We start from the raw sequence: 21,973 nt of genomic DNA on the forward strand, positions 1-21,973 counted from the left end.
TACTGTGTAACTGGGTCTATACTGTGTAACTGGGGCTGTACTGTGTAACTGGGGCTATACTGTGTAACTGGGTCTATACTGTGTAACTGGTGCTATACTGTGTAACTGGGTCTATACTGTGTAACTGGGTCTATACTGTGTGACTGGGTCTGTACTGTGTAACTGAGGCTATACTGTGTGACTGGGTCTGTACTGTGTAACTGGGGCTGTACTGTGTAACTGGGGCTATACTGTGTAACTGGGTCTATACTGTGTGACTGGGGCTATACTGTGTAACTGAGGCTATACTGTGTGACTGGGTCTGTACTGTGTAACTGGGGCTGTACTGTGTAACTGGGGCTATACTGTGTAACTGGGGCTGTACTGTGTAACTGGGGCTGTACTGTGTAACTGGGTCTATACTGTGTAACTGGGGCTGTACTGTGTAACTGGGGCTATACTGTGTAACTGGGTCTATACTGTGTAACTGGGTCTAACTGTCAGCTGTGCCCTTACCGGTGCTCATTTGTGACCGTGCCCGTTGCCCTGGATACGATAAAGAGCAGAGAGCACGCAGGGTCCCCGCTAAGGGTGCGTCCCCTCTTGCTCGTCCAGATTTACGCCCCTCATTACACCGGCTGATTTAAAGCCGAGGGGGAAGCAGATCGGTTTCTCAGAGTGGGGGGGGGCAAGCCCGTCTGCCTGCGTAACGAAAAGAACGAGAGAGAGAGGTCGGAAAAAGACAGGAAGAGAAAAGAAAAAGTGTGAGGAACAGAAAGAGGGAGGGAGGAAGTGAACGTAGCAGCAGTTAGCTCTCCAGTCCCATGGAGCTGCTCCATGAATCCCTCTCGGGGGAGTTTGTAATGGCAGGTGCATGCTTCCTTGCTGCTCCCACTGTTAGAGGCATTAAAGACAAGGCTGTCTCTAGCCTTGCTCTGCAAAGTTGGCACGCACCATTTTCGGTTTCCTCGTCCTCAGTTGTCCTCTGACTTGCAATGTTTGAATGACACTCTTGTTAGACACAAGATAAGTTTTTTTAATACTAAATCAAAAATGAGAAAACCTTACAGAGCTTACTGGGGAAACATTGGATTCCTTGACCCTGGGATAATACAACAAATATCTATGTGGATAGACACCATGCAAGCCATGCAATATCTGATTTATCGGGTTTGCAGTTGCGCTCGTGTCTATAGAGACACATATTTGTAATGATGCATGTCCTTTTGTTCAGTTTTGTACGGACGGCCAAGAGGGACCAGTGGGGTAGGGAATTGCTCGTAAGGGAGGGTATGACATACTTGTGCAGAGTGATGGCTTCCCAGGCAAGTATAAACAGCAGCATACAAAGGAAGATGATAAAAGCAATGGGGGGGGGAAGTGTGACCCCAAAATAAATCTGACCCCCCCCCCCGCCCACCCAGCCACTGCAAACAGCACCCCACTAGTGCACGGAATGGTAGTGTCTGCAAAGCATGTTTCATTGGCGATGTATATTTAATGCTGAAATATGGAAATGGAGATATACTGGAGAGACGCACAGACGTGTAGCTTTTTGATGCATTATTTATTTGTTTTAACTACGCGCATGCATCACCTTTTAAGATATGTTCTTCCTGCTAGTGCTGAAAATGAAATGGCAATCATTCACACACATCCATATGCGCACACACACACACACACACACACACACAAACACACACATGCAAGCACACACAACATAGGGACAAACACACACATGTGCATGTGCACACACACATTCAGCATTAGGGAAGATTAATCATTTAGCTACAACCCAACAGGACTATTTCCACAGCCTGTACCTGTTTTGGGAGTATATTTAATGAGGATTGCCATAGGAACATAAATCAAACTACTTTTTAATTGCTCTGGCTCTAGCAGGTTATTGCTTTCTACGAAGAAGACAGAATTGAGACAAACTAAATGCCTGAACTTCAGTGTGAGAATATTTCAGCTTGCAGCAGCCTGTTATAATTGAACCAAAATAAAACCAGCCAGGACTTTGGTCAGAAAGGCCATAACTCCTGTGTCTAAGGCTCGGAGCCCCATCCATACTATTTAGTATGCTTGTTGACTGCAATGGGTGAGAAGGTTGTTAAGTAGGCGAGATTTTCGTACTTAAAATCCTCGGTTGATATACTTATTTCCAGTTTTTCAGTGAGTACATTCGGGAGTATACTTTCCAGGAAGTAAACAAACATTTTGGTCCCATAAATATGACATGGAGTTTCACTTTGAAATGAGGCACAACTTTGCTGACATTTTCCTTGAACAACAGCAACAATGACATGTGAGCATGGCTGCACAAGATTTAAATGCCAACTGCCAGGGCAGGATATCTTACGGCTCTTCAATAGTATAGTTGTAAATAGTATGGAGGATATTTTTCTATATACTGCAGACATTGTGTACTAATAGTGTGCAGTAAACAGTACACAGTATGCTAGTACACAGGACACAGTAGATAGGGCTCTGATTTGGACATAACCTAAAAGTGTCCCCGCAAGTGCTCCTGGCTGACCAGAAAGCCATAAAGGAAATTAAAAGGGGGAAAGAAAAGTGGGTTCTGTGGTCAAAATGCAGGCTGAGGTACAGTGGTGGGGCTTCCTGAGATTGGACCTGGGAGTTTGTGATTCTCAGATCCGTCCCGTTGGCCCGCCTCTGTGCGTTTATGATCGAGGGCGCCTGTCGCGTCGCGAGGATGCGGCTTTCCTCCTCCTGCTCCCGCTCCCGTTTGTCAGCTGTGATTAATTATTTGTCCAAGCCGGGTTTGCCGCCACCACTTCCTTCCCGGGCCGAAGCCGCGCCGGATGCTTGCAGAGAAGGGTGGCGCCGGTAATTGAGCCGTATTTCATATTTTTATGAATGCGCGCTGACGCGGCTCGGCCCGGGAGAACGGGGCGCTCGCGCAGAAGGCCGCCCGGCCGAAGGATTCGCGGAAAGGGGGAGGAGCCGGCCAACCGTAACGAGCGTCGGAAAAGGCCTGCCAGCGTTTAATGAAATCTGCGACATTCCCTCTGTGACCGGTAACTGTGATGTCAGCGGCATCTGTAATGGCCTCTCCATCATTGTACTTTATTCAGCAGAACCGCGCTTGGGCGACTCTCTCATCGTATATCACGCACACAAGACACGCTTGTTTCATAGCGCTGTGGAGGAGCAACAGTTTAGGCTCTAAAAGATGAATTAATGCTCTTTGGAATGGAAGGCGATAAAAAAAACCCTGCGCATATCGACATAGACCGTGGAAGATTGATATCAGTCCAGAGAACGCACGGCTGAAATGTAACAACAGGAACTGTTTAACCAGCCTCCCCCAACACTCACTTCAGAGCGAGACCGATGTTTCTCCTATGACATTTATTTAGTAGGACTTTTTTTTTTTTTGGAACGCACAGCTGTTACCTTATGATGGTGCTGATTCTTTATGTGGCTCCGTGTCCGTGTTGAGCCGCCATCCGTTTTGCGGAGCAGCAGCGAGGTCGAGGCTGCACTCTGTCGGCTGTGATGCACGAGCGCACGGCTCATGAATTGCCCTGCAGTCGGTGGGATGACGAGAACTGTAACCAGCGTGGGTTTTTTAAAAATTTTATTCTTTTTTTAAAGAAAATTGTGCCGGACTGAGACATTGTTTGTATTGCCTTTCATAACAATGCCCAAAGCCTGACACGGTAACAAAGCTGGAATGTACCTGTATTATTTAGGCTAGCGCTTCTATTCATTTTGTAAAAGGCATCGGTGTTGGAAAGCTATAGCCCCCCCCCCTTCCTTGAAGTAAGGCCATAAAATGACTTCATTTAACAGAAACTGAATTTCTTTTTAGATGTACGCTCTGTAACGTTGATTGTCCTGCATCCATTTACTAGCCCAATACTTCCTTTGACACAAAATGCGCTTTAGGTTCTACGTGCCGTTCCTCTGGATCTCCCAAAGAACATTTCCATTGCCCTGGAAATTACTGGCTGGTTATTTATCCGTTTTTAGTGTTTTTCATAATTGTGTTCAGAGCACTTTCCAATAGGCACCTTGTAGCTTCCTAATTGTATTGTGCGATCGAGTATTCATTTTCTTTATGTAACACAATTGTGCATTTTCTTTTTTTACTGATTATTTGCTTTTTTACAGAAAGTGCAACTACTGTTCTTATACTTGCTGTTCTTATGATTATTAGTGTTATTATTACATCTTTCTTTTGGGACAGTTTTGAGAGGCATACTAATGATCTCTTTCATAAACTTCCATACACCTATTTTTTATTTTACGGTATAATTCCTACTTTTTTATTAGCCTTTGTTTAAAAAAGGCTGTTATTCCTTCTCTGTTCACCCAATATGAATGTACAGTATATATTCTCAAATTGAAAGGAGACAGTCTGCACTTTAACCTCATATTTGTCATTTCATTTCAAATCCAGTGAGTACAGAGCCAAAACAACAACAATTGTGTCACTGTCCAAATACTTGTGGATGGCACTGTGTTATTTTCCAAACATTTAGTCTGGGGATGGCTAGAGAATTCAGATCCAGTGTTTGCCACCAAGGCTACATCGATCACATTTTTGAAGGTCTTACTGGAATGTTGTTATTTCATTGCTTTTATGTGAACAGCCCTGTAAACTTTATTCACCAAACAATGCAGCGTCAACGATTCTGGTTCAATGCATCTGTCATAATTTGCCCAATCACACAATGGAGAAATAACCAAACAGGTAAAATTTCAAATTTAATTGGTGGTTGGATTTATGAAACTTTTCTGGCTAAATGGATGAAATCTAGGCTTTTACTGAGGGCAATATCTCACTCTCAGGTCTTATTTTTCTATCATTTTTTTTTCTTTTGATGAGAGCTCTCTTGAAAAATATCCGTCATTTTCTTTTTCTTTGAAGACTTTGTCCTGTCTTTCTCCTTTCATAAAGCGATGCAAGCTCTCTCTCAGCTTCGTTTCATGTGTCTGTAGTGGTGTGCTTCCTTGCTGGGAATGCACGATTTTGTTTGATATAAGAACACAACAGGAAAAAGGCAATATCAGGACCCCTCCATGCACACAGTAAACGAACGGTGGAGCGTTGGTAAATCCACAGTGATTACATACATTGTTAAAGCTCCTGTAGGGACAGAGACCACCTCACTCTGCCTGTGTAGACTGTAGTAGCACAAACCCCCACCATGTGTCAGTTGTGCGGAAGTGCTTGGCGGAACAAAGATGGATGCGTCCGTGTAATGTGGTTTTGTAGGGCTTCACACTTACCTTAACTGTATCGTTCTTGTGTCTCACAGTAGTTGCTCACCCAGGGAATGTACACTTCCCTCGAGCGTGTACTAGTTACCTAGCCAGGCACCTGCATCAACTGTATCATAAATGTTTAAAAGACACCAGTGGTGTTTATTATGGGAAAAATCTGTCCGCCCTCTCTCTCTCTCTCTCTCTCGCTCTCTCGCTCTCGCTCTTTCTTTCTCGCACAAACAGTATCATAAATACGTAATAACGCCACACTACACAAGAGAAGAATGTGTCCTGTAAAAACATGAAATTTAAAGAAAATTAAATAAATTTTAAAATACACCTAACACTTCACAGTGGTTATAAATTTCAGCGAGGTTAAGAGTTACCTTTTTGTTAATGTTCATCCTCCTGATCTGCATGTCATTAATGGCTGGGTGTGGAGGACAGGCAAATGAAGTGACGCACATGAATAGTAATGACCCATGATTTCTCTCTCTCTCTCTCGTTGTGTTTTAGAAATGCATGAAGTTCAACATAGAAGCCCCCATATGGTCCTCCAAGCAGCGCATCCTATGTACTCTGAATCAGAGCCTGAAGGACGTGCTGAACTACGGCCTCTTCCAGCCGGCGTACAACGGCAAAGCCGGCAAGTTTCTGGACGAGGAGCGTCTGCTGAAAGAGTACCCCCTCCCCGCCATCGCCCCCATCCCGTACTTGGAGGTAGGAGTCGACTCTTCCCATCGGTGTGTCTTTTCGACGGGTCCTCGTTTCGCGAGAGGCAGAACATCCCGGACGTTGGTCCGTTGCCTCAGTGAAACACAAATCATTCTTTGTCAAAGCTGAAGGATCATGACAGGAGTGGAAAATGATTGTTCATTATAGCATGCGGTGTCCCCCTCGGTACCTACCTGAGCACCATTGAGATTATGATGATCATATCTGGCACAGTTTGTTCAAGACCTGCATGATTTTCATTTGCATTCTGCTCACAATGTCATATGTCATTCAGAATGACATGACTTGACAACCAATATTTTAGCATAAATCTTAGCATAATTTTCCTCTGTGGTCTGAGGATTCTTGTATTTTTTTATAAGGTTGGTCGATTCAGAAGTCGATTCTCTCATTTACACTGACGACCAGGGGGATTTAATGTGGGTCGAGCATGCAAAGGATTATGCAGCTAGTCAGATGTATGCAGATGAGTCGCTGGCCAGGTGTAAAGAGCCAGTCCATAACATTTTACTGATGAAAGGATTTTTGACTGCAGGGCTCAACCTTGCACCACAGCGTAGTGCCTTAACCGAATGACCCACCCCGCAGCTCATTCCTTATTATTATTTTTTTTACTTGTTTGTTTAAACAATCAGGTTTGCCGTTCAACACAAATAACCTTGATTGCTCATGCTCTGAAGCTCACAGCAGCACACTGATGCGTTGCACATTTCCACCTGTAACTGCTTGGCGTGAGCTTTGCATGCTGGGATTAATTACTGCCTTGCCCTCGGCCCTGTTGCTATAAAACAAGCCGCTGAGGTGTTTTTGATTTTGTAACGGTACGCATTATTTATCGGACCTTTTTTTTGTGCACAGAGAGCGACGGTTCCCCTCATTTAACATGCTTATTAAAAGAAGCCGTGTAGGGCTCCTGCTTTCCTCTGTCCTCTGTGCGTGTTGCGTTTTATGGGTCTGGCTTGATTGTGAATGTTCACGTATTTTATTTTCTGTATTGTGAATCAGCTCCCTGCCCACTTGACGGGTTTCTGACAGGCTGCTGTCCGTTTTTATGTCTTCTGCGCTGAATTATTTAGGGTCTGTGGAGTGTGTGCGTTGTGTTTTTTTTACGAAAGGCTGTAGAATTGATTTGCATTTTGACTTGCGCAACCTTTTGAGAGGGGAATGTGGTTTCTGTTTATTCGTGAGAGACCCTTTGGGAAAGGGAGGGAAGACTCAAGATAACTTCTCAATACAATTGGTTTTGTGTGATTTTGGGTTGTTGTTTTTTTGTTTTTTTCCCCACAGTTCCGCTACAAGAGACGTGTGTACACAGAGGCTTATGTAGATGACAAGCAGTTGGCCAAGCTCCACACCAAGGTAAGAACAGGGGTCTTCCGAATCGCTGATGCCAGCATACTTTTTTCTCTGCTCGGAGTTTGTGGCTGGAGGCCTTGAATACTGCTGTGTCAGCAGATGTGGATTTCTTCCAAACTTTATATCTTCTTATATGTTCTTCATATCACTTTTTATTAAGATTGGAGGCTGGAAATCTTTTCTCTTATTCCCTTTTTTTGGTTTTTGATTTAGGTGTTTGCAATATCTGCAGATTCACGCTTGTTGAACCTCCACTCAGTCTTTACTAGTTGTTTTTTTTACACCACTTCAAATTTCAATAACTTGTAGTTCTTTGCTTTAGAACTGTTTGAATTAACAACCGTATAAAAGTCCAGTATCCCTTAACCAATGAGGTGAGAATAAGGATGACGGGTCAGAAATTCAATGCCGTCCAACCTTGAACAAGCTTTTGAAAACAAATATGCAAGGACCAGACTTATGTTGAACAGCGGTGCTCACACTTAGTAAGTGTGAATGCACAGTGTCTGTAAATCTGAAGTTCTAAAAACGGTCGGTTGCAAGGTGAGGTGCCTCGGGTGATTGTGCCAGGTGTGGCAATGTCAAATAACGGATGCCAAATCCCTGTGCGTTTTTATGGCTGCCTTTGCTTCCACAACTGCCACAACACCAGGGCTGCCAGGCTGATTTAAAAATCCCCATGCAAAACAATGCCGTTTGTCAGCCAGCGAACCCAAAAAACGGTGTAATTACACATCTGTTAGCCGACATTACTGGAATTGTTGTTTTGTGGAAAAATTGTGCAGCTCTGTTTTTTTTTTTTTTCAGCCGAAACATCCTGATTGATTGTTATTTTCCTAATTTTGACGAAATAAGGATAATTCTGGTAATTGGGATCCAGCTCTTTAATGCTGACCGTGGCTAGCGCGGTCGTTCCTGAGCCCCAGGAGCAGATGTTCGCGGGGCGCTGGCTCTGGGCTGGAACTGGAGGCTCTTAGTCAGCAGGCCGTGTCGACGCCCTTCTGTCGGTGCGAGGCGACGGGCTCATCCATCACGCCCGGTGACACTCCCGCACGCTCTGCCCGTCCTGTCCCCAACGCTCCGCCCGGCATGCGCATGTTGGTTTAGGCGCGCCGGGCCCAGTGCACCCTGGGACGGCACTCTGTCGGCCCCTTCCCCTTGGAAACCCCGCCCCCCCTCCAACCCCTTTACCTTCCTGTCCAATAGCGTGCCTCCCCTCTGGTCACATGTGATATCCTGAACTGAAATTGAACGAGTTGATTTTTTTCACATTGTTGGTGGAGAATACCTAGCCAATGCTGAAAACGATCAACTTGATTTTGTGACTTGCTTTTTTTTTGTGATTTTGGTGTCCAGCTTTATAGCGTAAGTAGAGATAGTGGTTAGCGCTTTGTTTAATGAGATGAAGCAACGTTCTGATTCCCTCAAAGTCTTTTGCAAAGTGGTCTGGTGTCTGACAAAGCTTTCCAGGGACAACAGCTTCCTGAATATTCTCGAGAAAGCAAGGCTGGGCTGTCCTTAGAGAATCGTGGGTTTTGGCTAAATGTATGCACATCGATACTGGTTAGAATAAGAACCATGTAAGAATGTTGATGATAATACTGCTAATCCTTGTTTTGAAAGCACTTGCTTTCTTCTGTACTCTTAAGTATGAACACCGCTGGGGTGGAACCTTTGGGCTGCAATGTGAGCAACGCAATGTCGCGAGTGAAAAGAACATCTCTGGAATCGGTCAGACCTGGGCATGTGTCCGAATGACAGTGAGCGTGGCTCCATGTCGCGGTATTACCACAGAGTCACATTATGACACTGAGGAATGATTTGACACCAGATGGTGGGTGATGGAGGGTGGAGGGGGGAGGGTTTGCTGCCCTGTCCGTTGGTGTGGAATGGATATTCCTCTGAAGTGTAACGGCTCCAAGTGCATTCAGAAAGCGGTCCGTCAGGGACGGGTGACCCTGTATCACTGTCGACGGGCAAATCATCCGTAGCTCCTTGAAGGCCTATGAAGAAATATCTCTTGTTCTCTGTTTCTATAAGAAAAGTCAAAATGTCATTGTTGTTGCAGTTCCAACAGAGTAGTGTGGATAAGTATGGATGTACTTGAAGAAAAATGTGTTATTTCAGTTTATTCCACAGTTTCCATGTGCAGATCTGCACACTATGGGAAGTGTAACCTTTCGGGGTAAATGCTTGCAATCATGGTTGAACACTCAGATTTGGTTTGATGCATACTTTTTTACATGCAGCTTTGAGCACCTGTGGTGCCTTAATGGCAGAGTGTGCTGTTCTCAGGAAGCTGGATCACTGCTGTGCGTCCAGACATCTATGGTACTGCGGCGACAGAGTGCGGTTTAGGACACAGGCTTTTGGTCGCAGTATTTTTTTGGAGGGTGTTTTTTGCTAGATGAAAAAGTTTTGTCTTTGAAGCAACAAACAGTGCAGCAAATGCTCTTGAGACTTGAAGCATGATCCAGTTACCCCCCCCCCCCCCCCCAGGAGACTGAGTTAAACTCAGGACACATCTGTGGCCCTATTTTTCCCCCGCTGCTTCCGACGTACGCCAGCACGTCGGGACTGCGCTCGCCGAGGACAGCGAACGCCGTGTTCAGACTGACTTTCCTACGGCAAGTCTGAAAACTAAACACGTAGGCGGCTCTGGTAATCCAGTGCATCACCGCAGTTTTTCACAAGATTAGGCGGGTAGTAAGGTTGAATCTTGCTATTCTTCTGTAGGACATCATCTGTAAAAAATTAAAAATGTATAAAAGCCAAACTGTGAAATTTAAATTTTAGGTCATTCGAAGTCCCACATGTGGCTTTTAGCCCGCATTTTCTACATCTGATGCCCTGGTTACGGTCACCGCTGGTGACTTTGGCGGCTGAAACCGTGGCGACCGAAAGCAGGTCGAGCACACGGTCTGTCTGAACCTGCGACTGAGTTTGCAGTGGCAGGGGTGGTCGGCCGTTCCCAGGGGAGGGGTCTGTACGCGTCGGAATGGCTCCCTCCATTCACTGAAGAGGCTTTAGCCAGCAGCAGGGGAGACCACCACTGCAGTCCTTTCATGCTGTGTCTGGACAGGACAGTGCTCTGTCTCCATTAAGCTTGGGTCAGGTGTTCGGGGGGTGGTGGGGGGGTGAGGGGGCATGGCTTCACCCCACCATCTGTCTGCAGCCTGATGTCCCGCTGCAGATAGGGCTCCTCTGCAGCGCTCTGTCCACCGGCTGCGTTGCGAGTAACGGAATTCTTCTGACGCTGGACGGTTTGCGCCCGACGTACTCCGCTGCCTGGTGCGATTAATTATTCTGCGGCACGAAAAAAAAAAAATCTGGGAATTACTTGTGACCTCTGTATCCCCGTAGATGATTTACACTGTAGCTTGAGTTGTGAACGAAGGCCTTCGCTGTGCTTTTCCCCTCTCAGCTATAGCACTGTCTGCTATAGAAATGCACCGGAGCCCGTCCTCTTAATTACTGCGTGGAAAAAAAAGCCTTTGCATGTTAGACTTGCATCGAAAGGCAAAAAATGTCTGTGCCTGGTGCGGACTGACTTTAGTGTCCAGTGTGGGTCGCTACGGGTCGGAAGCCACAAGCAGAGACTCTCTGCGTCTCTGTCTCTGCGTCACACAATAAGAGGGCAAAGGTGTGAATTCTCACATGTTTCATAAAGGCCTTTTTTCTTTTTTTCCATTTAAATTTAAATTTTATTTAATAAAAATCTTATGTCAGCTGCCAGTGGATTATAATTGAAAGATGCTTGCTGATTGGTGAATGGAGGCAAGAATGAAAGAGCTTCTCTTGTGAAAAGGCTGGGTGTTGAGCTGAAACGTAATTGGAGGTGTGCTCAGCAGGTATGGAAGATTCCAAAATGGGTGGAGCCACTAAGCTTTATCACCAGTAACTCACAGGGTTTTAACCAATCGATTTACTTCAGCGCAGAATGCAGCATCTTTTGAACGCTCGAGACTTGTGAGTGATGGACAGCGCATTGCAGCTCAATGCATTATGGGATGTCACTCCCCCTGTGTCTAGTGCTTGGTAGAGAGTAAGCCACTGCTGGCCAATAGGAAGGGGGTTCCTGTCAGCCAGCGGACAGTCTCAGAGAGCGTTTATCTCCTGGTCTTATTGGCACGCTGTGCAGTTTTTCACCCGCTGTATTGACTGCCTCTGCGGGGCAGTGGCCAGGGTTGTCTCAGTCTTCCCCGTCTCCTCTTGCTTGTGGGCAGAGGAGGTGTTGAAGGGCGTTGGCTGAGGTCACTGGCCTGTTTTCAGGGCTCTGGGGGTAGTGAGGGGGAAACGGACATCCACAGTGGAATTCAAAGACTGGCCACTGAAATATGATTGCGTCTTTGGAAGTGATTGCGTGTGTGTGTGTGCGAGAGTGTAGACATATTTCAGTCCCAATTAAATTCATTAAACCACTGTGTATACGCACACACACACACGTAGCCACCCACACACGTAGCCACCCACCCACACACACCCCCACACACACACACGCACACACACCCACACACGCACACACACACACACACACACACTCAGTGGTTTTATAGACAGTGTGATAGAGTCTGAAAGCCACCGCAGTTTACCACCGCAGGGGGGTAGCCGCTGTCCCCAGGTGACCCGTCTCAGTCCCGCCTCCCGTGGGCTGCGCTGTTTCACCGGGCCGATAAACGCAGCCGCGCGGAGACGAACAAACGAGGACGAGCTGAAAGCCCCCACCCCCCCGCCCGAACGTGCCTTCACGCCTTCCTCTGCCATCGACGCCTTCAGGTCAGGGAGTCAGCCTCGATTCTATCGGCTGTTACTTATCGATGTTTCTCTGGGGGAGAAAAGCGTTCTGAGCAGTCGCTGCAGAGAGTGCAGAGAGAGCAGGGGGGAGGAGATGTGAGGAGATGTGAGGGGAGGGGAGGAGAGGTGAGGAGAGGTGTGGAGAGGTGAGGAGAGGTGAGGAGAGGTGTGGAGAGGTGAGGAGAGGTGAGGAGAGGTGTGGAGAGGTGAGGAGGGGGGAGGAGAGGTGAGGAGATGTGCGGTCACAGAGACCGTTAGCGGTCGCGTTTGGCCAGATCTACGGTGCGTGACCTTTATCCGGTGGCTGCCTGGCGTTAGATTTCCGCCGTGGTTCTCCTCCGCAGGAGAAGGCGCTGTCCGTCCGAGCACACAGAGCCATCCATCCCTCCTCCACAGTGCCTCCTGAGGGACCGATTCAGGGACAGGGAAGTCTGTCCATCCATCCGTCATTCTGTCTGTCAGCGTGGGCATGCCCATCTGCACTGACACACTGAGCAGAGACGAGGGCTCTGGTGTCTGGCTGAGCTCTCATGAGCTCAGAGCACGTCTCGTTTTCTCTGCCTGGCAACCCGGTGGTACAGGGGGCACATCAGGTCGTTCTGGAAAAGCAGCAGAGTGGCTAATGATGTTATTTTATTTTATTTTATTTATTTTTTATCTCGACTCGCACGTCGCCCTGTCTGAGCCGGTTCCGTATGGCTCGCGGTGAGCAGGTGTCATTAACACGTCCCCGTCTGGGCAGACTCGAGCTCTCTCGCTTCCTTTCGCTTGTGGCAGACTGTCACCAGATGTCTGGGTCGCTAAATCAGACACACACACACACCTATACACATAAAAATGTATTTTTCTCTCTCAAACGTACAGAAAGGGAAACACATTTACATAGTCTCTCTCTCCCTCTCTATTTATCTCTCTCTGATGCACACACACAGAGACACACACACACACATGCACGCACAAACTCATGTCCACATGCACACAGGCGCACACACACAAATACAAATGGCCACAAACGCACTCGCGGACCTGCGCACACGTACACATCGCTGTGAGCTGAGGGAGAAGGAGGCACTTTGTGTGAGAATTCCATGGAACGCCATTAACACGAAACCTTGCTGTTCCCTCTGAAAAATGAGAAAGCGAGAGAGAGAGAAAGAGGGAGAGAGGAAGGGAGAGCACAAAAGAACTGAGTGAATCGGCGGAATGTAGCGCGTTCAGAGCGAGCCGCACCTTGGGCTACCTGCCGTCTGTCCGTCCCAGTGAGCCGGTCGCACACGCGCGAGTTTCGGCTCGGCTCCTCGTCCTTTCTCCGCCCCTCTCTGCCCGACGGCTGCTCCCGCCGGGGCCCCGCCCCCCTGACTCAGGTGCCCCGGCCAGCCAGTGGCACGCGGGATTCCCCGGCGTTCCCCTCTGAGTGACAGCCCCGGAGAACCCGCCGGATTCTCGACACCGGCTGGCGGCGGCGAGCAGTCCTCGTCTGTGGCACACGCGTGTCCGACGGTCCCAATCGCCCCCCCACCCCCCCGGCACACGCTTTCCCTCCCCACCGTTACTACTACAACCGCCCGTCCCTCCCCCTCCAGCAAAACCGATCCCACAACTCCGCCCTTCCCGCCCCCCCCCCCCTTTCTGAGTCTCTCCCTCGCACGCTCCGTGTCTGGTTCCTGCGGAAAAGCCCGTCTGTCGTCTCCGCACGCGCGCGTGTGCTACTCCAGAAACAGGAGGAGGGAGACAGAGAGAGAGAGAGAGAGAGAGAGAGAGAGAGCGTGGTGGAGGAGGGAGAGGGTGGGGGCTGGGGGAGCTGGGGGGGTGCGGGGGGGGGACCCGCCGTGCGGATGGCGCTTCGTCTCCGGGTCCGCCGCAGACGGCAGGGGTTGATGGTCGGAGATGGGCACCGTTTTGGGGAGGGGAGCGGCGGGGGAGAGAGGGACGAGGAGGTCCAGGAAGCACAGGACGTCCAGATCCCACAGTAAGGTATTCCACGCAGCGCACTGCTGCTCCTCCCGAATCTTAATGCTGTTTTCCTCCTGGGGGGTGGTGTGTGCGTGAGTGCTGTTGTTGGGGTGGGAAGGAGGGGAGTGGGGGGGTTTGGGGTTTGATCGGAATTATCCGGGAGCTGTTTCCTCCCCGTGGGACGGCATGCGTCGCTTCAGATACATTCCGTTTTTTTGTTTTTTTTGGCTGGTCACGTAGAAGCTCGCTCCGTCGCCGGTAGGTTCTGTGCCTTTAACTGCGTCGAGAGGGGGGATCCTGAAGGGGGGGGGGGGGCTGGGGGGGATCCTGAAGTTTGGGATACCCGGCGGGGTGATGCATCGCTACGTGTGGAGCGGTGCTCGGCATTCAGAGCCGGTTCGTTCGGCGGTGTGGACCCCGCTCCGGTTAACGAGGGGCGGCCACCGCTCTCTGACGCTCTGTCCCGCTTCACACCGTCCCGCCGGCGTTGACAGTAACACCGTCAGTTATCCTAAACGCGTTTGATTGATTAACATCCTCTGACGGGAATCTGCTTTTGCCCACGGTGGCATTCGCAGGATTCGGGTCTGTTTTCCAGATAATCTCATTTGTATCCGCCGCTTGTCTAGTTCTTCTCGTCCTGATTGGAAAGTTGTGACGTTAATTTCGATTGGCCTTATGTTCCCGAGCGTCTCGCGCAATCACAGCGCAGTCCTCACTCGTATTCCTCGCCGTCGGAAGCCGGTGTTGGCCGTGGTCGCCAGGAGCCCGCAGGTGTCTGTACTCGTGACGGGATCCTTCGTTACCGCGGTGACAGTTTCGCGGTCGCCCGTCTGTCCCGTATGAGCTATGCCGAATTGATGTGCTGCAGCTGCAGTGCGTGCTGTTTATGAATACCGCACTCGGGCAAAGTCTGAAGCATCCTTAAATGGCATGTTCCTATTGAGGCAGTCCACTGGCCCGTTTTGCGAAGTTCACGGTAAAATGCCCAGTGTTAATTCATCTGTAACAGTGCCACGAGGACCATATGGACTATAAAAGGTTTTTATTGAACACTGTGTTCTTTTCATGGGACGGCCCTCTGGCTTGCTTGAATTTTGTGGAACCAGGCACACTTAGACCTGCCACTAGGTAGTATCCAGCATTACTGCGTAATGTGCGTCTGATGATGTCACAGTTGACTGACTTGAGTCAACACAGCGACAGAACGGAGCTGCAAACGCAGTCGGCGACTCAAAATAAGGGAAACACTCCGTCCCGAAAAACCTGAACCTGAAGAGCGTGCGGGAGAGAAGCCGTCCGGGAACGACGTCGAGCAGAGCGGCTCTTTTGCCGGGTCGGGACGGCCCTAAACGCCACGCCCGCCGGCCCGTTTCTCACAGGCGGGGCGCGGTCTCGGCAGAGCCGAAACGGCCGCTCTTCGACATTCTAACCCGAGGGGTCCCGCTCGGGAGCTCAAACCGAAATACGATCTTCCCGGGTCGTTCCTCTTTTTTTATTCGCTCCTTTCTTCAGTGTTGTGGCCTTCCTTCGGGGGCGAACCACCACCGAAACACCGAAGTTCTTCACTTCAGCTGTTCACCCTCCTGAGAGAGCGTCTTATAAACCTACACGTACACTGCGTGGCCAAAAGTATGTGGACACCTGGCATTCAACGTCTCATCCTAAATTATGGGCGTTAATATGGAGTTGGTTCACCCACTGCTGCTATAACAATCTTCACAGTTTGAACTAGAGATCTGAAAATGAAAGCAGAACTTCATTGTCATAGTGTATGGGATAATATTCCTCCAGCCTCTAGAAACCAAACCATCAAAATAATTAATTTAAAGTTCTTTTTGGTTTGTTTTTTGTTTTTTATAGAGTTTATATGACTCAAATGCTTCCAAATTCAGTTAGCTTCATTTCCTGTACCTTCACCATTATTCACCCCAGGGGTGGGTGGTGTCTACCTGCGTGCTCGAAAGCAGTTGATTTCTGGAATCGAGTCTGCGTTACTTAAGCCAAACCCTCCTTCTCCGTCGATAATGTTACGCAATGATGATTCCACTCCTGATTCGTCCTCGCTGCAGAGGCGAGTTTGGCTAGCTGCCCTCACTACTGCCAAAAAAAAAGTTACTGACACCCTGCTGGGAGCCTCCTCCTCCTCCTCCTCGCTCACTCCCCTGGAATCGATGACTGTTGGGCTTCCTAGAAAGTCTTCAGGGGCCTGGAGTAGAGCTGTTAGAGAGTGCTTTTATAGACTTTTAGAGGTTTCACTTTCATAGGCACTGTTTACTATGATAGAGGCTAAGAAACTGAGCACACACACAGAAAAATAGTCCTTTTCTGCATCTCATCTGTGTTTGTCAGTTTTAGTTAGGTATGATGTAGATGATGATGTTGATGATGGTGATGACGATGATTATTATATCATTGTATTATTATATGGTGTACCAGTCCCAGTATGGTGTTCCGGTCCATTCCAGTCCACTTTGAGCACTGGTGCTGCCACTGTCAACAGCAGTCGTCAACAGCTGGGACAAGAATATGGTTGGACGGGGGCATTGGGCCGAATGGCCTGCTCTCGTCATTATGTTATGTTATGTTATGTTATGTTATGTTATGTTGTGGCAGGATTTCACACCACACTAGCATTGTCTTCCAGAAACAGCCTCAGAATTAGAATAGGAATGGGATAGGATAGAACAGGAATATTTATTATACGCCCCACTGGAATATATGCGATCCAATGGGGGATGGGCATCGTATGGAAGAATGCTCTGCCTCAGCTGCTGCTCAGTGTGCTGTCACCCCTTCCCCCCCCCCCCCCCCCCCCAGCAAACTACATTACGGCCCCGCGATGGGCCCCATCCGCAGGGCCCCCCTAACGCCGTTACCCTAATTCCGTTACCGATGGCGTGGGAACAGAGCGGATGTTATTTACGGGGGACCTGTCAGATCCGCGGGGGAGGCGGCGAAACTGCTCGCCGCTGGTAATGGGCAGTGATTGGCCGCGGCGGCGGCGGCGCATCGTGTTTCCAGAGGCGAGCGCGTGTGCGCGTGCTCTGCGTTAGCGTCGGACGTTAGCGTCGGAGCTCAGCGCAGTCTCCGCCGCTGTCGCTGGCCTTGGCGCGGGATTAAAAAATAACACTTGTTTGGCCGGCCTCGGCTGACGCCCCTGAGTCACATTTTCACACGCTGTCCGTTTGTTGTGCTGCTGCGTGCTGCTCTGGGCCAGTGGAGGGAAAGCCCTGTCTGCACTGCGTCAGGGAGAAGCCCATTGGCTGCTGCTGTAAGCGCCTAAAACTGTGCTGCATGCACAGTGCTGAAGGGAGGCCCGGTATTTCATGCTATAAAGAACTTCTCTGACCTCAAATGGCCCCATTAGTGGGTTGTGTGCTGTTTGCAATACAACAGCTACTTTTGTTCTGTATGGTGGTGCGATGACACGCCAGTTTTTTTTTCACGGGAGCTGTGAGGCCTGTGTACCGTTAGAAAGCGCCGGAGAAGCCCTGTGATTGGCCGTTCGAGTCCCAGCCGCGACATTGGCGGCTATGGCTGGAGGTCTGCATTGGCAGGGAAACCTATTGGCCTTTCCCAGGGAATGATAGAGGGTTAGGCCGGCTAGTTCCATTGATCCCATTGCTCTCTAGCGCCCACTGCTGGTCAGACCAGGCGCCTGCGGGCGGACGCACAAACTGTCCTCCGACGACACGGGCGTCTGCAGGGTGGAGAGAGAAGTGAGGATAGGCGTCACCCGTCTGCCCTCTCCTACTGAAGTCAACTGGCAGGGCTACAGCGGGAGATCAGCAAGTAGCCTAAGGGTCGATCGGGGGAGGGAGAAAAAGAACGAAGCCGCTAGGCGCTCGTAGCATGGCTGTCCCCCTTTGAGCTGACCTTATAGATCTGCTCCCCAGCCAGCACGCTGCTAGTCCCTCAAAAGGGCGGGCTGATCCCGCGGAACAACCAATAGTCGCCAGCTCACCTCAGGACACGCAATTATTTTCACTCTTTAGATCGAACGCTGAAACACTCACCCATCCAGCCTTACATTACATTACATTACATTACATTACAGGCATTTGGCAGACGCTCTTATCCAGAGCGACGTACAACAAAGTGTATAACCATAACCAGGAACAAGTATGACGAAACCCCTAGAGAGAAGTACCGGTCCAAGTACAGGGAACAACCGCATAGTTCAACCTGGACCCTGGTGGTTAAACTGATCAACACTAACAACGAGAACGGCAACAACGCAATCTATGGAAAAATAAAAATAAATAAAAATACAAGTAGTCGTTAAGACTGGCGCATCAACTAGTCACCTATTAAACAGCTGCCTAGTTACAACCCTAAGTTTAGTCATTTACAGGGGGGGAAGGGAGGGATGGGGAGAGGTGCAGCCTGAAGAGGTGGGTCTTCAGTCGTCGTTTGAAATGGGTCACAGTCTCAGCTGTTCTGACCTCCACAGGGAGGTCATTCCACCATCGTGGGGCCAGAACAGACAGGAGACGTGTTCTGGAAGTGCAGGTGCGAAGAGGGGGAGGTGCTAGGCGTCCTGAGGTAGCAGAACGGAACATTACTTTACAGGCATTTAGCAGAAGCTCTTATCCCAGAGCGACATGCACAACTTTTACACAGCATTTATATTGCATCCATTCATACAGCTGGATGTATACTGAGGCAATGCAGGTTACCTACCTTGCTCAAGGGTGCAATGGCAGTGTTCTAACCCCGGGAATCAAACCTTTTAGGTTACAAGACCAGCTCCTTACCCTTTATGCCGTCTTCCGTACTGGGCATAGATGTGCATTTCTTTCTCAGAAGTTGAGCCAAAGTCCTGCTTTTTGCCTCCTTCCATATGTTCAGTAGACGCTCTTCCACTCATCCAGGGACTGCAGACACTTTAATCCAAAAACGCATACATTCACATTTCGGTGCCCGTTCCCTTGTTTTGTGTCATCATTGAAACAACAACATCAAGGAGAATACACAGAAAAAATCTGCATAACGCACAAGAAACAATGCTGTTGACCAGCCCACTTAAAAAACAATTAAGCCAACATAATTATAATTCAAAAAAATAATTTGATAATATATTATACTGCACAAGAGTCTAGGAGAGCTAATGGCATTGGGATGAATGAATACTTTGTCCTGTCACGTCTGTTCACAGTTGCCTGTTAGTGTTGCCCAGAGGGAGTTAATTCAAATTCATTGAACAGAAGATGTCTTGGATTTGAAATTATTTTGTTGACTTTGATGAAGGCTATTGCTTTTATTTTATGAATATCTCTCAGGTATACCTGCATGACACCGAGACTTAACTTGCCGTGTGAACAGGTGTTCCACTCCTGTTCATCTGGGTAAGGTAACTGATAATATCGGTTAATTTACATTTACACATATAGACAAATCCTTTAATTAGAGAGAAAAACGCATCTACGCAAGTTAAGCTCAATGCTTCATGTATAATCAAACTAGTGATTATGCCTTGCATTTGGAGTCCACGATTCAAGATGGCAAGTGGATTGGCAGTTAAAATGTTGTCAGCAAGGGATTTCTAAAACATGTCATTGTGGTGGAGTCAACACTGAACTGATTGGAAAATGGGGAGCATTGTTGGGCTGAATGGCCTGCTATCGTCGCTATGCTATGATATGCTATGTTATGCTATGCTATGCTATGTTATGCTATGCTATGCTATGCTATGAACAATCTGTTGAGTGTGGGGCTGTGGGCTGGGTAGTGAAACTGTAGCATGAATACTGTAACAGATGGAACAGGGAAGACAGGCCAGTACGTGGGGCTGAGTGTTGGGCAAGGGTATGCTCTCCCCCCCCCCCCCCCCCCCTCCATTTTAATTTGTTCATTTAATTGAGGATGCATTTTAGGGTGTAAATGCCGTGCATATGCCCCTAGATTAGGCAGAGATTTGTGAGAATATTAAAGACCGTTCAGTCCCCTCCTAATTGAGTGTTCCCCCCCAGCTGATGGCTTCACTAAAGAATGAAATTAATTATAGACCTTGGAAATGGACTTGGAAAAAAAATATACTGAGGACATCTGTGTTCTCAGTGGTACTTACAGCCCTGCACTGGATGGATCTGCTGCCTTTTTTAAATCTGTGCTTTTCACAGTTGACTTATGAATTCAGCTGTGGGTAAAACTATGTCAGCTGAATGAGAGAAGCCTCTGTGATTTTGATTTGAACTGTAGTTGGGACTTCCCTGTGCAGTTAGATTACAGCTCAGAGAGGTTGCCTTATATCTAAGCTTTCACCCCTCTGTTAAGGGGTCATGATAAATGTGTTACTACAATTGTTTTTTTTTTTTTTACTGGGGAGGCAGCAGTCACATGCTAACTGTCGAACTCAGTAATTATTTGTAGTTCTGGTACGGTTCGGATTGAAGCACAGCGCATTTCTTTCCAGCCCCACAGCACTTAGGCTAGCTAAAGACGGCTGTGGTGTGCCTCTGGCAGTTCTCATGGAATAAGTAGCCTGCAGACGCATTGAGCAAAAGCAAGCGGGTTTCCCTTCCCGTGGTTTGGATTTAACACTTTTTTTTTTCTTCTTCCCTCCATGAGGAAAAGCTTTGTTGCCGACCTGTTGCGCAGGCAGGGGGGAAATCCGTGGGAAAAAACGAGGCACACGAGCGGCAGCGGCTGTTTCTCTTTCCCCAGCCGAATTAGAAAGGGCCACTGTGGCGTGCGTCTGCACTGAGGGCATGGCAGCTCTGGGCAGGTACGCCGCATGTGTGTTTGACAGGGGCAGCTCTGTGGAGTCGGGTGGGGGGGTGGGGGGGCCTGGCTGTGCTTACAAATGGGCACTGAGCCCTGAAGGAAGCCTGTAATCCTGTCAAGTCCTCATCCTCCTCTTCCTCCTCCTCCTCTTCTTCTTCCTCTTCTTCCATCTTCTTATTCTTCTTCCTTCTTCCCTCTTCCAAATAATTTTTATTATGCTCGCTTCCTTTTTTTTTTCTTTGTTGTTTCTGTAAATATTGATCCTATTATTAATAAGTATAATAACCTAAGCAAAGTTGTATTAGCTGAACTCCTTAGTTCAGCTATTTAAATCTCAAGCCGAGCTTCTTAGCTGGACCAGGGTTATTAAAATGGGGTTAAAACAGACTGTGACTTATCCAATTATGAAAGCCGAGCCGGAACTAAGAAGCTCTATCTGCTTACATGGCCAGATCACTCTCAGTTCGGCTGTAATAAGTGGATATGACACAGTCTTTCTTAACCCTTTAGTTGCCCTGAGCTGAACCAGGAAGTAACACGCAGAGTGTGGTTGTCCCTGTAGTGTTAAACAATGCAGTGGTCTGTGCTGAAATGAAACGGTTTAATGGGCATTATGTAGTTTCACAAACACGTCAGTCATTCTGTCAGCACTGAGCTGTGTTACTGGAGACAACCATGACAAGGACGATGTTTTAGCCGCTCGTCAATTTAAGCCATGAATGATTTCTGTCGATTGGAGACACACTGAAGGATAGTTCTGAAAAAGTGGATTTTTTACACACCAGACAGTACGAAATTGCGTGTCTGGGAACTTGCCCTTTGAAGAAGGTCTGATCGTGGTTTCTTATTATAAATATGGTGGTTTGAGTGGTCCACAAAGCTACCGCGGTCAATGGTGTTGTGTTCAGTGTGCTGCCATGGGGATGGGATTCACTGTTTTGTGTGAGTGTGTATGCGTGTGCATGCGTGTGGGTGTGTGTTTGTGTGTGAGTGTGCGAGCGTGCATGCTTGTGAGTGTGTGTGTGTGTGCGTGAGCGTGAGTGTGTGTGTGTGAGTGTGAGTATGAGTATCAGTGTGTGTGAGTGTGAGTGTGCATGATTGTGTGCGTGCGTGTTTGTGCATGAGTGTGTGTGTGTGTGTGTGTGTGTGTGTGTGTGTGTGTGTGTGTGTGAGTATGAGTGTG

The 21,973-nt window shown here is 48.3% G+C and overlaps 1 protein-coding gene across 1 annotated transcript in view; it reads left to right on the plus strand.

Moving 5' to 3' along the window:
• Nucleotides 1-21,973, plus strand: part of shank3a (SH3 and multiple ankyrin repeat domains 3a) — a 315,279-nt gene that overhangs the window by 140,704 nt on the left and 152,602 nt on the right. The window contains exons 4-5 of the mRNA XM_064342483.1: nt 5,740-5,943; nt 7,246-7,317. Coding sequence (XP_064198553.1) covers nt 5,740-5,943; nt 7,246-7,317 — 276 coding nt within the window. The remainder of the gene's footprint in view (nt 1-5,739; nt 5,944-7,245; nt 7,318-21,973) is intronic.

The sequence above is a fragment of the Anguilla rostrata genome, chromosome 7 (assembly GCF_018555375.3).
Source record: "Anguilla rostrata isolate EN2019 chromosome 7, ASM1855537v3, whole genome shotgun sequence".
NCBI classification, from domain to species: Eukaryota; Metazoa; Chordata; class Actinopteri; order Anguilliformes; family Anguillidae; genus Anguilla; species Anguilla rostrata.